The sequence below is a fragment of the Camarhynchus parvulus genome, chromosome 2, assembly GCF_901933205.1.
Source record: "Camarhynchus parvulus chromosome 2, STF_HiC, whole genome shotgun sequence".
NCBI classification, from domain to species: Eukaryota; Metazoa; Chordata; class Aves; order Passeriformes; family Thraupidae; genus Camarhynchus; species Camarhynchus parvulus.
In genome coordinates, this window is record NC_044572.1 from 130,549,003 (window position 1) to 130,563,642 (window position 14,640).

At 42.1% G+C, this 14,640-nt stretch overlaps 2 protein-coding genes across 7 annotated transcripts in view; both read left to right on the forward strand.

Moving 5' to 3' along the window:
• Window positions 1–4,548: 4,548 nt before the first annotated feature.
• On the forward strand, window positions 4,549–8,377 carry POLR2K (RNA polymerase II subunit K). Of its 4 annotated transcripts, none has more exons than XM_030971670.1 (4): window positions 4,549–4,647; window positions 6,877–6,940; window positions 7,659–7,751; window positions 8,164–8,377. In XM_030971670.1, exons 2-4 carry the CDS (start codon window positions 6,880–6,882, stop codon window positions 8,184–8,186), a joined length of 177 nt encoding a protein of 58 aa, XP_030827530.1. In that variant the 5' UTR covers window positions 4,549–4,647; window positions 6,877–6,879; the 3' UTR covers window positions 8,187–8,377. The 4 variants fall into 4 exon arrangements, with proteins under 4 accessions (XP_030827530.1, XP_030827529.1, XP_030827527.1 ...); XM_030971669.1 differs by having other exon boundaries at window positions 4,555–4,721; window positions 8,164–8,320; XM_030971667.1 differs by having other exon boundaries at window positions 4,556–4,712.
• Window positions 8,378–9,739: 1,362 nt separating this feature from the next.
• SPAG1 (sperm associated antigen 1) overlaps window positions 9,740–14,640 on the forward strand; it is a 37,576-nt gene continuing 32,675 nt past the window's right edge. The window contains exons 1-4 of one of the 3 annotated variants that reach the window (XM_030966099.1): window positions 9,740–9,803; window positions 11,127–11,268; window positions 11,817–11,976; window positions 12,298–12,423. In XM_030966099.1, coding sequence (XP_030821959.1) covers window positions 11,129–11,268; window positions 11,817–11,976; window positions 12,298–12,423 — 426 coding nt within the window. In that variant the 5' untranslated portion in view covers window positions 9,740–9,803; window positions 11,127–11,128. The other 2 variants (XM_030966091.1, XM_030966109.1) reach the window with 2 other exon arrangements.

Genomic DNA, 14,640 nt, shown 5'->3' on the forward strand with positions numbered 1-14,640 from the left:
CACTAGTCAGTTACAGAGGAAGTAACAAAATCAATATCAGCTAAGGACAGATTTATGTGCTCTGTGCATTTCTCATATCTATTATTAATTTTGCCATTTTCAAATCAATTTACAACTCAATTGCAAATTTTCTGGGAGTTTACTGGACAAAATAATTCATATTCAGAGATCCAAACTAAATTTAGGGCAGGATTCACAGATTTGGACAAGGAATAATTTCTAACAAGTTTAGTCTTCCCAATCACACTAAAGAGGTGAAAATGTTGGCTACTAGAAGACAATATAAATGGTACCTCCAATGTAGACATAAATTCCAGAATGGAATTATACCTGTTCCTAGTAACTTATTTTCCTCAGTAATACACACAGAACAGTTATGCACTGAACAAGACATTTTCTGCCTTTTTTTAAAATCACTGTTTACCACTGCTAACAACACAGATAAAGACAAAGTCTTGGTGATACAGAAGTATTTTTGCTGTTATTTAAACAGATATGGTATCTGCAGTAAAACAGACTCCGCTCTTTGGCCCCAAAGTCACTGATACCTTCCAGGTAATAATCCTGAAGATGACACAGCCAAGTCCTGTCTGCATGATGTGGGTCACTTACCCTAATTCGTGAAGCAAATCAAGATCTTACAGTGCAAATGTGGTGTATTCAAAGTATTGCTTACCCCTCCCTAATGATAACCTGAAGCGAGAAAGGATGCGGAGAGAAAAGAGAGAGGTGCAAGAGAAACATCACCCAGCCGAGAGAGTTTTCACTCCACAAATACATGTGTTAACTGCAATGCCTAATTACCCAGCGATGGCGATAATTGAGGCGCAGCTGAGGACCAGCACCCGAGGGTCTCTCAGTCCCCTGGGATGCCGGACACGAGCAAAGCAACCGCTTCGCCCTCTCGCCTGGCAAACCGGTGGGCGCAGGAGCGGAGCCTGGAGGCCGCCCTCCCACCGGGAGCAGCTGAGGCGGCGGCGGGGCACCCCGAGCAGGGCTCCAAGCGAGGAATAGGAGTGAAGGCGGGCTGGAGGAACTTCAGCAGCTCTCGCCGCCCGGCCCCAGGCCCGTTGCCCTTGGCGAGGAGCCGCTTCGCTCTCCCCACCCACACCGGCCCCTCGCGCGCGGCCGCCGCCGCTTTCCCTCGCTCGGCTTTGAACTACCCGCCCTGACCAACCGCTGCCTCCCCGCCCCCTCCGCGCTGGCCCGGCCGGGAGCCTGAGGAGACCGGGAGTGCCCAGCCCGCCCCGCGGGGACGTGAGGGAACAGCGGCGAGGCTTGCCCCGCTCCTCACGCTTTATACTTCAGCCCCGCGGCCCCTGCCGCACCCAGCCCACTGTTAAAGCGCCCCTGAATCGCTCCTGCCCCTGCTCTGCTTCCCCAGAGGCGCTCAGTGAGGGTGAGGTTTTCCCGCCTCTGCCAGAGCCCACTCCGCTCCCTACGGTGGAGGGGAATGGGGGGCGGAGGCGCAGGGGCGCCGGCGCTAAGGGGTGGCTCAGGGGTGCCTGAGGCATTCACAGCTAATAATCCTTACCTGCACCACAGACTTTAAGCTTGGGTTATAAGGGCGCTAGCTAATTTGAGTTAATTAGCACCTTTTATCCCGACAGCCCAGGACTAGTCACTGAGCGTTTGTCAAGTACATCACCGTCAAAGCAGTCGAGAGGAGGATCCCCGACTCCAGCACCGCGTAGGTTCTCCTCAAATGTCCCCATGTACTTTTTGCCAGAGATTCCAGGAAGGACCATTCTCCCTGGCTACAGTGCAGAGCACATTTTCCACACCTTGTCCTGTCGTGAACGACCTATGGGCTACTCCCGTTTAATTTGTTAAAAATCTTGTAGTAATTCAGAAACTGGCTCCTGGGGCTTGCTGTGGTTTTAGTTTTTCTGTATACTAAAACAAACCAAGCAAAAATCCCGACCCAAACACAAAACCGCCAAAACTACGACTGCATGGATGGCTGGTTTCCCTGGGCTCGGTAAGGATAACGGGAGGCTTCACACCGGCGGGATGGGGAATGTCAGACCTAAAACCGATTCTAAAAGCAACACCTACATTTTAATAAGCAAACTCCCAGTTTAAGTAACGTAACCTCTGTTCGTGGGGTCTGGCAATTTCTCAGCCTTCCCCTTCGGCAACTCCGCTCCTCCTGGTGCGAGGCAGCCTGAGAGGGGCCTGAGGAAATAAGGGGTTACGAGTTCCCTATCCAGAGCCGGCGGAAACAGACGGGAATTTTTAGCGAAAGAATATCGGTTTATTTGACTACAAGGTAACAGGTATGGCTAAAAAGGGAAATGCTCTTGGAGTATCTCCCCCTTCCTTTTTAAAAGGAGAAAACATTTAAAACTTTCTTTAAGGTAGTAGAACTTTTCTGAAAGTGCTTTCTGTAGTACCGTCTGTTTCGCAAGAACTGAATAAAATTGTTTTTCAAATATTTGTACTTATTTATAAAATACCTTCTCAGTAAAACTGGAAGCTTAGTAGTGGGACAGCCACTGCGAGCTCTGTCTCCGTCACTCAAACCTGGATGGATTTATGCGAGCTGGATCAAAAATATCCAAGAAATTTAACAAGTCGTAATCGCGACATTTTATGCAATACACAGAAGTCACACTACAAAGTGTGTTTTAACAAAAAGAAACAAAAACAAAACAAAACCAACAACAACAAAACTGACCAAAACCTGAGAACGCTACTTCTAACAAGTGAAACGAGGTGAGACATTCTGCTACACTCGCATTGCGCTCGGTTACGGCTGCATTTCCATCCCCTGTCTAAAGTACCTGTACCCCTGTGCCTTCCCCATCTCGACACACAAGCATTTCCTCTCATTTTCCTACCCACTCACCAAGAATTATTTCACTTTACAGTACAGTGGGAGTCTCTCACACAATCTCAACACTCTCTGCTACTCTAAATCCGAAGGAGCATCTTTAGGGCTAGAATTTACCAGCAGATGGGAATGGGACTTACCAAAGCGCTTCTCTCGTAAGTAAGGGGCGGATTTTATCGGAAACGGCTGAAGTAACCGAAGCTTTAAGATCTGGTAAAGCATCCTATTTTCCGAGTGAATGTTGAAAGGATGTCGATAATCAAACAATTATATGATTTCTTTATTAATAATGCAAACATTCTTTTCAGAGGATTAACTCAATTCTTCATGGAGATATTTTTATTAAGTCCTTATAAATTTGTCGGTTGACAATCGCGTTTTTAAAATACTAACGAGCCTAGAGAAATAATACCGGGCGGGTGGGGGGTGGTTGTTATTTGCTTTTTTACGACTTGTTAATTTCTTACGATGCGTTTACCAAGAAAGATAGAGCTTAGGCTGTTTTTCTCCTCTGTTTAAACCTCTTGGTACCCACCCATACCAGCGGCTCCGTAGCAGAGGAGCGGATGCAAGTAGTGACCTATAACAATACCTCTGCCTTTTACAAACCATTTTTCTTGCCTGTGCTTCATCCTGACATTCCAAAAGTTATGTTTAGCTTTATTCTTAAAGAGCAATGTGAAAAAGGAAGCCTAAAGCCATTACCGTGATTTCATTAAGTTTAATTTAAACACAAAATTAGGAAAACTACAATTATTTATTATTACCTGAGTTCATTTTAGGGAAGTTACAAGTCCTATATGAAGGTCATTTGCTGGTAGGAGAACATCAATGAATTACAACTGATAAAACCTCGTGCGTACTAATTTGGATGCTTAGGAAACAATTTTTATTCAGTATTCAGAAACAGATCTTTCCTTAAACTAGGGAACCTTAGAATGATCTAGTAGTTTAAATTGGCATATTCACAAAACATAGTATTCGTTAAACATGGCGGGGAGAGGGAAGAAATACAGGAAAGATACATAATTCTACAAACTGTCAGTCGAAGATTCAAAATTCCTACCGCAAGCGAGGTGGAGCCAGTGACAAAGAGCAAGCGGTGTCGTTTCAAATCTTGCCCGCACTGTTTTAGTTCAGTACCTCGGGAAATACCGACATATGAACTTCTTTCATAACAGAACCTGACACTTAAAATGTGCAATATATATATTTGTAGTATGTAAGTTTGACTTCCTGTGGGTACATATGATACCGACCACGGCATCAAAGTATCAAGATGCCGGGTTTATCCACGAAATTTTTGGTAAAATGCTTCTGAAAACTGAGGGGACCTTGAGGTAGAACACCTCGGTAGTTTAAAACTCCGCAGCCGTATGACCAGATCCGGCGCGGGGCATTCTCTATTCCGACTATGTTGGGTACAGCTAAATAAAAGAATGAAAACACAGGCTACCTTGGGGCTCATTTTACCTAACCATGTAGCTGCCTACTTTCTTCATTGACAACTGACGCTGCTATTCGTATGGAAGCTTGTGTCTTAAAATAATCTGTGTCTTTTTTTTTTTTTTTTTTTCCCAGGTGGCTAACACCCAGAACGGAGTAATTATTTCTTTCTCAGCCTCATTACCACTGACGGCGCGGAGCCGCAGCTGGCGGCGGGGCGAAGCACGGCCCGCCCCGCGGGCGCCGGGCGCGCGTCATCAGCGTGCGCCGGGGAGGCGGCGAGGCCGGCGGAGTAGCGGGAGCGGGCGGCTCGTCCGGGCCTTCGGGTGCTCCCTTCGCTGCTGGGCGGTGCTGGTGCGGCCGTGGTGGGCAGGGAAAGGCCGGGACCAGGCTCGTGGGCTTCGCTTCTGCGTGCCAGACCCGCGGGACGGTGCGGGAGGTCGGAATTGGGGCGGGATGGGGAGCCTGCGGCCCGTGGGCTGTGAGAAGGGCTGTCTGCCCTTCTCCTTCGCGGGCTCTGCGGGACGTGAAGGAGCGGGTTGGCCTCTTTTAGGGGTGCATAAAAGATGCGCAGAGAGAGGACCTCATTGATATGTAAAAATATCTGAAGCGAGGGGTGCCAAGAAGATGAAGCCAGGCTCCTCTGGTTGGTGCCAAGCGCTAGGACAGTAGGCAGCAGGCAGAAACTGAGGCACAAGAAATTCCACCTAAATAGGAGGAAGAACTTCTTTACAGTGCGGATGACAGCACACTGAACAGATTGTTCAGAGAGTTGCAGAGTCCCCTTCGCTGGAGATAACTCAGAAACCATCTGGGTGCACTCTTCTGCCACGTGCTCTAGAATGATCCTGCTTAAGCAGGGAGGTTGGACCAGGTGACCCGCTGTGGTCCCTTCCAGCCTTTCCTATTCTGTGCTTTGCTGAGGTGCTCTTGCACATGGTACCCCCATGTCTCTGCAATGGATTTTGGCTGCACCCCAGCACATGTTGGTGCATCACTGGGCCTGTTGGCTCTGTCAGCTTGGTGGCACTTAGGGCTGCAGGGTGTGTGAAGGCCAGCTAAACTATGGTACCTCCCTGCAAAACACAGAACTGTAATTCACTGCTGCCCTTAGCAGCAGTGTAATTTTGCTGCACAAGCAGCACTAACCCAGGTTATTTAGCTACAACTGTGACCCACCTTAGTTCAGCTGTGTTTTAGATGTCTGCTGTTTTCCAGTGGTAATGGGTGACTGCTCATATTTCACTGCGACATGCTGGCACAAAAAACTGTAGCACATGTGAGTTAAGATGCCACTATCAAGTATGCCACAAGTATACTTGAAAGCTGTAGAGTTTAATAGATTCTTTCCAGTTCTCCTAAATGGAGTGACATAGTGGAAGTTTTAAAAAGATGGTTTGTCAAGTGTTGATCAGACTCCTAAAGTATGAAATGTCCCTGTCCTGTTTTCAGTATCACAGTTTTCCCAGCTGAATTTATGCTGAAACAAACTCTGAAGATGAGGGAAATAATATTTGCTGTAATATTAAGCAAAAGCATCTGAGAACCCTTCTCATAGGGAAGCATCAAGAAGGCTATTCACTGGCATAAGGGTTAGGACTTCTTGTCTTCTGTGTCAGAACAGCAATACAGAAAACAGCAGCCTCAAAAAACTTAATAGGAAATATTCATGTTCTTGTCTAGACTTAAATTTGGTGGGGAAAAAAGTGTTTATCTATGTACAGTAACCACCTTAAAATTCATGGTTGCAAGTACATTTACATGTTAGGGTAGGATTACTTAAAGATTGGTAGAGTGTTTGTGGAGTATATGTAACTATTTATTCTGATGCCATGAAGAAATACATGTCTTTAAATAAGTCTGAACAATCAAAACCATTATGGGACATTAAGAGCTGTTTGGAGAATAGCATTGAGTTATTATTCTTGATTTGGTAGGATTTGAAGGGTTGAATTTCATCTCTATGGCCCCTCATTGTTTGGGTTTTTGTTTTGTTTTGTTTTGCTTTTTAATTTCTGCTACTCTTCTACCCACAGTCTGTTCCTTGTATTTCTAATACCTTAGAACAACAAATAGTGTATCAGGTTAGCTAGTGTGTCAAAGAGGGAGGAAAGATGACAAGGCTTACCTTCTTTGTTTAGTACCATTGTTACATGAGTGGCATATAAGAAATTATTGAACTTTATATTTCCAGCAAGGAAATTCTTAACATTGGCAGGAAGGAGGGAAAAAATATATATATTACTCATTGGTCTTTAATGTTTAAAATACTGTTTAATAGAAAATATCATGCTGTCCTCATCCTTAGAGGTTTTCTGTACCAGAGTGGTAAAGCTGCGTGGAACCTGATGTTACTTTGTTTTTAAGAAGTTGAACTAAATGACTTTCTGAAGTCTCTTTCAGCCTGAATTAACCCATGCCCTATGCATCAAATATAAATGGAATTTGTTTGTATTTACTTTTAAGGAAGTGATTTCATGTTCTCTTACCTTTAGCTTGAAATATTAAAGTGATTGTGCATGCCTTGGAAACAAAAAACAAACCAAAAATCCCAAACCCAAGCTAATGTGCATGTTGTGTATTTTTTGTTTTAGAATATGGATTCGCAGAAGGATGTTCAGCCTCCAAAGCAGCAGCCAATGATTTACATTTGTGGAGGTAAAGACATTACTAATTTTTTTATTAGTGATTTATTACTGATTATTTTACTTGTTACTGGAGATTTGGTGTTTTAATGAATGGTGCTTAGTCATTACATAGATATAAATAGTTGCAGTGTATATCCTGATGATGTTTAAAGCTTTGTGCATTGATGGTGACACATGTATGGAGTACATACACAGTGTTGTGGAAGTAATTCCCTAGAGCTTGTGTTGCTCTGTGGAGCTCCTCGATCTCTGTATGTTTTATTGACAGTGCTGTAAGGGCACTCAGCTTTCCCTGAAGTACAGTAGTCAAATTCTCTCTTACCTATAGATAAATCAGCAACTTAAAAATTGGTGATTTTCAGGAATCCCTGCAATATTTTGTCTTTTAAGGCAATAGACTTTGGGTTTTGGAGGGGTGAACTGAAATTTTCATTAGTAGACAATCTAGTATCAAGTGTGGAATGTGTTCTATGCAGTAATATTTGGGTGATTTTTAGCAAGATTCTCCTTTATCTTAATGTAAGTGAAGCTTGCTTTTTATTTTCTCTTTTTCTTTTTTTTTCACGGTGTTTTGTTACCATTGAGCTCTTGATACAGATTCATTGCACTTGCTATGTTTGTTTGCCACAGGTAGGAATTTGACTATCACAACTTTTCAAAGTTATCTGTGCATTAACAGTGCTGTTCTTCTTTGCTTCCACTTTCTTTTTCTTCCTCCATAACATCAGAATGTCATACAGAAAATGAAATAAAGGCGAGAGATCCTATTAGGTGCAGAGAATGTGGCTACAGAATAATGTACAAGAAAAGGACAAAAAGATGTATCCTTTTACAAGTGCACTTGAATGCCTTTGGAAAGCTGTGGATGAAGACAAGGGGAAACAGAATGTAAGGGAAACAAAAGATTCAAAAAATCACATAGCACTTCTTCAGGGTCAAAAATCAATATAGGAGAGCAAACTACTATAGCACAATCTCTGCAATGTTATTTGGCATCTGAATTTCTTTTCTGGCACTTTCTCTTTTATTTTTTCCATTTTCTTTCTAGATTAAGTTACTATAGTCTGCTGGGTAACATACTGGGAATTGTAGATATTATTCAGCATCTTATTAAAGATGACTTTTGAAATACTTTATGTAGAAAGTTGTGATTAGATTTAGACAGTCTCTTTTCCTCTCCCCCATCTTTTTTTCAATCACAACATATATTTTTCTTTAACTGCATTATTCCAGTGGTAGTTTTTGATGCTCGATGATGTCTGCTGAAGATAGTGACTTCATGATACAATCGTTCTGATAACTTTGTTCTGTAAAGCTGTTTGTGTGTAAATGCACGCTCTTTATTTGTGTTTTAAGAGATTGAAATATTAAAGTTCACTGTAAAACTAAATTTTGTCTATATTGTCTTCCATCAGTAGATTTCTAAAGCTGTTGTTTAAATTGTAGTCGAAGTATGCAGTGTTTTTTAAATTCAGTGATAATTGTATTCTTTTAAAGTTATCTTTGTTTTCATTACTCTCATCTAAACTTTATTTGCATTTTAACTTTGCTGAATGTTCTTTGGACTGGTGAACTGCATAAAATAACTGTGGTTTGAATAAATTCTACTGAAAATAAATAGAAAGCTAGATTTGAAACAGATCTGGATTTCAAAAAAGAAAATCTTAAAGGACATCAGAGCACCCAATTCTGGCACCCAGTTGTGGACATGTCAAAAGTATGGATGTCTGAAAGTGTGAAAAAATAATTTCTCCTGAAAGAAGACGAGAGGGAGGCAAGTTAAACATTAAGAAGCAATGCGGAAACAGAAATTTCTTAAGTGCTGTTTGACTTGTTTGTATTCAAGGAAAGAATTAGATCTGTGTTACAAAGATTTTTTGGGTAGCACCCCAAAAAAGTGGGATCTTCTTTTGCTTTTCAGATGACTTTTCTGGGGTCTGTAATTGGTGGATTTGTGATGAGCCAAAACTTTTTGCATCTGTCTGTAATGTGTGTTATGTAATACCACTGAAAGGTACTGCAGCATACTGCTGGATTGTGCGTGCCTGATATCTGTTTTGGTGGTGCTAACGGTGCTGAGATAACTTGCTTAACTCATCCACTGTAAAAATATCTTTTTTAAGGTCTGCATGACTGTGTGATGGCTTGTAAATGAACTGCAGTGGCTTGTTATAGGGGATGAAAAGAGCATTCTGAGATGCTGTTTTGAAGCTGTTTGGTTAAGATTTTCTTAGGTACCTGATCTATGCTATAAAGACTAGATTTTTTTTTCATGGAAACCAGATACACTCGAGTGTAAATGAAAACCCTTTTTACTACACAGTTGCCATCAGTTCGCCAGCCTGGCCCGCACAGCGTGCACCTTGTGCCTGCACGGCAGAACGAAGGGGTCGGCTGTGACACGGCTGCTCGGAAGGGTGAGGAGGAGCGGGCGGCAGCAGCGCTGCCGAAGCTCGCCGGCGAACGGGGGCGGGCTTGGTCCCTGTGCGGGCACGCCGGGTGCCTCTGGCTGCCGGACAACCGCGGCGAAGAGCCCCCACTGCCCTCGGGAAGGGGCACGGACCTCCTTTGGAGAGCAGCGCCGGGGAAGTCCAGAGCTGACGGGCAACACTTAACTGGGACACCGGCAACGGGAAAGGGACCGCTTGCTCTCCGCTGAGTGAAATACTACGGTGAAACACAAGGGTGGCGCTTACGAGAGCTGCCCCCCGGGCGCTGTATCTCTGCCCGCCCTCGGCAGGCGCTCCCCTCAGCCCGGATCCCCGCCCTGAGCCCCAGCTGCGCCTGCGCGGCCTGGGCGGGGGCCGGGCGGCCCCGGCTGCAGGGTGGGCAGGGCCGCGTCCGTGTCCCGGAGGCAGCGCGGCACCGGGCAGGTGGGTGCCGAAGAACGATGGGCGACGGCAGTGTCACCACTGGAGCCCGGCGGGGCTCTGCGGGAGCCTCGGCAGGGCATCCCTCGGCGGGCAGCGCCGTGTCCCCGGCGCCATGTTGTACATAGCAACAGTTGCTAGGCACGGGCCGGCCGCGCTGCCCCGGCTCCGGCGGGGCGTGAGGGAGCCCGGGGGCCGGCCTGGAGGTAAAGCCCTGATCCTGCCGGGGGTGTGTGGGGAGGCTCTACTGGAGCTGAGCTGTGGCGGGCTGTGTCACCAGGAGCCCTGCTCACCGCGGTGCCGGAGAGCTACGCTGGGCAGCTCCCTCCTGGCCACGGGAATAAACGGGAAAAACCGCCGGTGGTGATGAGCTTTTAATTCTTCTATTCTTCTTTAATTATTTCCTACATTTGTCCCTCTTTCCATGCGACTTCTTCCTTTTCTAGTACTGAAACCGTAAAGTCTTGGGGCAGAATCTCTATGCAACACCTAATTATGACCAGTTATTACTTAAGTGATACTGTACTGTAAACATTTTTGTGTAACTACAAATTAATGTGCGTAATTATGCAATACATTAGAGCATAATTCTTTTAATTTGGTCTGTAACTACACATAGTTGTTTTCACATACTAGCTAGTTGCCCTTGTATTTCTTCAAAATTAACTGATTGCTTTGTGCACTATATAAAGGGGGGAAGAATTTCAGCTCTGTAGAGCTTGTGGTCAAAACAGAAAAAGATGCAGATGAGCAGATCAAAGGGACAGGGAGACAGAAATGTCTCATTTGAATCCCTCATTTCTTCATTTACAGACTTACTGGAAAAGATTCAGATTTGTGTGCAATATAATCAGAGACCCAGAAAGTGCAGTCAGTGAGGAAAGAAAATTGAATTTATTTTGTCTACAGAGAAGCCAAAGATTTTTATTCCTTTAGATATGCTGCATTGGTTAATGTCTTCCCTCTGAAAAAAGGAGTGTCCTTCACTATCTTCTCCTTTGTGATTATCCCACTTGGTTAAAACAGGTATGTGTTAAAACAGAGAATGTGGTAGGCAAAAATTGGCAATTTTTTTTAAGTGGTCTTTCTGAATTGTTCTGACTTGCAGTAGAACTGCATACTCTTACAAAGCATATCTCGTACTTCTGTCTGTAAACCTCTAGTCAGGGACAGTTAATGTGATCAGGCCTTCAAATCTGATATTTTTTCTTTTACAGGTCTGCTTGCATGAGAGAGTGGAATGTGAGCAATTTTATTCCTTAAATTTGCATTACTTCAAAATGTAACTAGAAGCTTACAGAATCATTTTTTTCTTTTAATATTTAGTTATGGGTGATGAGTCAGTACCATACTTTCTGGGTGAAGGAACCACTAAAACATATCAAATACCTATTAGTCATCTGGACTACAAATTCATTGAAAAATGCACAGATGTTAAGCACCTGGAAAAGATTCTCAGGGTATTAAGGTAAATCTATTTTTTTACCTTCATTAGTAATTATATTCCTGTTCTGTAAAATTTGAGGGAAGCCCTTTTCTATTTGTCTGAACCTGTCTGTGACTTTCTAATTTAAAATTAAAGTAGGAAGTTAAAGTGATCATGCTAAAAGTGTCCCAATGATAACACTAGAAATCCAAGTCTTTTTTTAGCCACCCAAAAGTTTGAGTAGCTCAGTGCTAGGTTTTTTTAAATGCTGCCACTCTGTTTTGGTTCCCTCATGATCCATGTTGCATGACTAGCAATTTCAGATGCCACACCTGTTTAACTGTTGCTTTAAATGACACAAGTTTCTTTTTTATGGCACTGTAGTGATAACTTTCGAACTGTGTATGTGGGCATTGGAAAATGATTGAAGGTTAACTGGGATTTTCTAATAAAAATGTTATTAGGTGTTAGTAAAACTGGGTTGTAACAGGAAAATAGTCCTCTGCAGTCTGTATGGACTACACATGGAGGGAAACATGGAGGATGTGGTGGTTCTTTTTTGTTAACATTTCTATCTTTGCATTTTAAAGGTCTGGTGAGGAGGGGTGTTACCCTGAACTGACATTGGTTTGTGAGAAGCGAATTGAGTGTTTGGATCCAAGGAGCAGAGCTCTGAGGAAAGATAAGCCTGCAGCCACAGCTTCTGATTTCACAGCTGAAGAATGGCAAGCAATTAATAGTGAACTGATGGTACAGGATCTCATTTATAGTGGTCCATAATACAATCACTGTGATGTATCAATCTTCTTGTGCCTAAGTAGAATGTAATTATTTGATTAAAACAGGAAATTATCAAAAGATTATGTCTTAAAATTTATTTTTTGCTTAATGTCACTGAACATTAACTGCCCATTTTAACTCTACGGGTTTTTTTTTTTGCAGATCACTTTTTATTAAAAAAAACCACTATTGCTCTTTGTCTTAATTGCTTTTCTCCATTAAGAGCAGTGCTTTTTAAGGATAATTACTCTACTGCCTTAAGGTAAAAATATATTATTTATTTATTTTCAGAGCTGGCTGGCAGAAATGAATGAAGATGATAAGAAATCACAGCTCCTGAGAACAGACACAGCAAATGAAAGACAAGATAACTTGCCTCCCATTCGTTGTTCCAGCAGCTGCCTTCCCACTAATCAGGTATCTCCAGTTTTTTGTGTTAATTATACGTTTTTCTAAAACTGGGAGATTTTATATGTATGAACTTCTAATCATTGTGCCTTTCTTACTAGATTTATTTTGTTAACCAGAAAATAAAAACCTTTAAGCTCCCTTGCAAGAGACCAATGCTTAAACAAAAGTGCTTTTTTAGTACTAGCATGTGTATTGCAATAATATTTTAATTCTGACCAAGAATTCACTGCCAAAGCAGATCTCCGTAAACAGCCTTTTATGTTCTTTGGTTCATATTTCCAAGTACTGCTTAAGCATGTGAACTAGGCTCCTTCTGGATGAAATTATGCCAGGAGATTTTCTCCAGCTGCCAGCAGGATTTTGTTCCAGAGGCAAGTCCAGAAGCCAGTCCAAAACAAACATCCTGGAACTCATACAGTGGGGATGTTAGAGCCTCTGCAGCAATTGTTTTACTCTATAGCCACTCCTGTACTGGGTAGTGCTGGTGTATATGTAGCCTTTGATTGTGTTGGTACCTTGTGTTGATACTCCCACTGCAGTTGTACAGTATACTTCCTAATTTAGCCCTTTAGCAGACTTAAAAAATCTCCATGACTACAGAAAAACTACTTATATTTTTTCCCCAGGTATATGTTTCCTTACATTTTGGTGGGTTTTTCTTTTTTTCATTTATTTATCTGCCTGAAATTATTTTTTTTTTCTGGCCAGCTTTTCTTGCTAATACTAAATACAGTGCTACTGAAGTGATTGGCAGACAAGTAGGTATGGATGGGATTTTTCTGAATTGTCAGGTATTGTCACAAATCAGTTCAGTCTGATTCTCAAAATTTTCTTTGAATTCTGGGACACTGCAATAGGAAATTCATTAAGCATTGTTCTTTTTGGAGGTTTGTGAGTCAGAAACATTATGAAGGAATCCTTACGGGTCATGTGATCTTTCATATTAATTCCTATTTTTCTTGAATAATTATGTATTAGTAAATGCCTGATTTGTGTTCTTATGTTGTCAGATACTTCTTATTGTCAGTTAGTACATAGATGTTGGACCAAGACATTTGGGATAGCTAGGCAATCTCTGTTATGTGGTATACAAAGAGGCTGAATGTTTTATAAGTGGTTAGTATTGAGACTCAGGTGTGCTTTTGTTTGGTTTGGTTTGTGGTTTGGTTTTTTTTTTTTTTAATTAATATGTATTCTTTCATATTTTGCTGTATGTTCCTCTTGACTGTCCTATTTTGCTGACATGGATTGTGCCACTATAGCTTTACCCTTGATTATGTCCTGTGTAACTGCTAGAACAGAAAATGGTTTAATTCCCTGTGAACTCAGTAAATCCAGTTTAGAATGTCAGCATAAAATGATGGAAAGTGTCTTGAAACCGAGGATACAGCATGTTACTAAAGTGGATGTGTTCTCCATTCAAAGACAAAATATTTACCTTTTTTTCCCCCTCTTCCTTTAAACCATGCAGCAGTCTTCGATCAAATTTTCTTTTGCTCTTCAGCTTTTGTTCTCCCTACTATGTTTTGGTGTTAGCAGTCAGGAAACCTTTATGCTTTACCTGTGGTATGTGATTTCCATTCCTTTCGTCTAAGTAGACAACCTCTGAGGGAATTGTAACCTGTCCTGGAAGAGAGCAGGAAAGCCTGAAACATTTTATGCAGCAGTACAGTTCTATCACTACTAGATCCCTTCTGAATAAAAAGAACCTGTTTATATAGCATACACTAAATTTATACCTGCAACATGAAATCTCAAAAAATTGAATAATGTACATTAGCTTTTCTTCTTCAATCAGCTTTTCTTTTTTTTCTTTCTTTCTTATAAAGATATATGTCATCTTACAGTTTTAAACATGTTTGACTAATCAGTTGGGACTATAATTATTTTTCAGATTGGCCTAATATAGTTTTGTAAGTGGGATCAAGTTTAGAATCATCCAAATTTATCCCTTCTGCTGGAAATAAATGCACAAAGCCTTCCATAATTTTATGTTATTACTTGGTTGGAGACTGTTCATCTGCTCTGATGCATAAAAAGTTCAGCATTTTCAGTGAATCCAGTTCTGGAAATCATTACTGACCCTAAACCAGTGGATTGCACTAATGGGTACAAATTTGGTAAATGAAAGCATCTTGTTTTGTCTGTAACCAGATTTTCTGGCTGATACTATATATAGGTGTAATTTCAATTCACTACTGATAGTTTGTAACTCTGTATAGT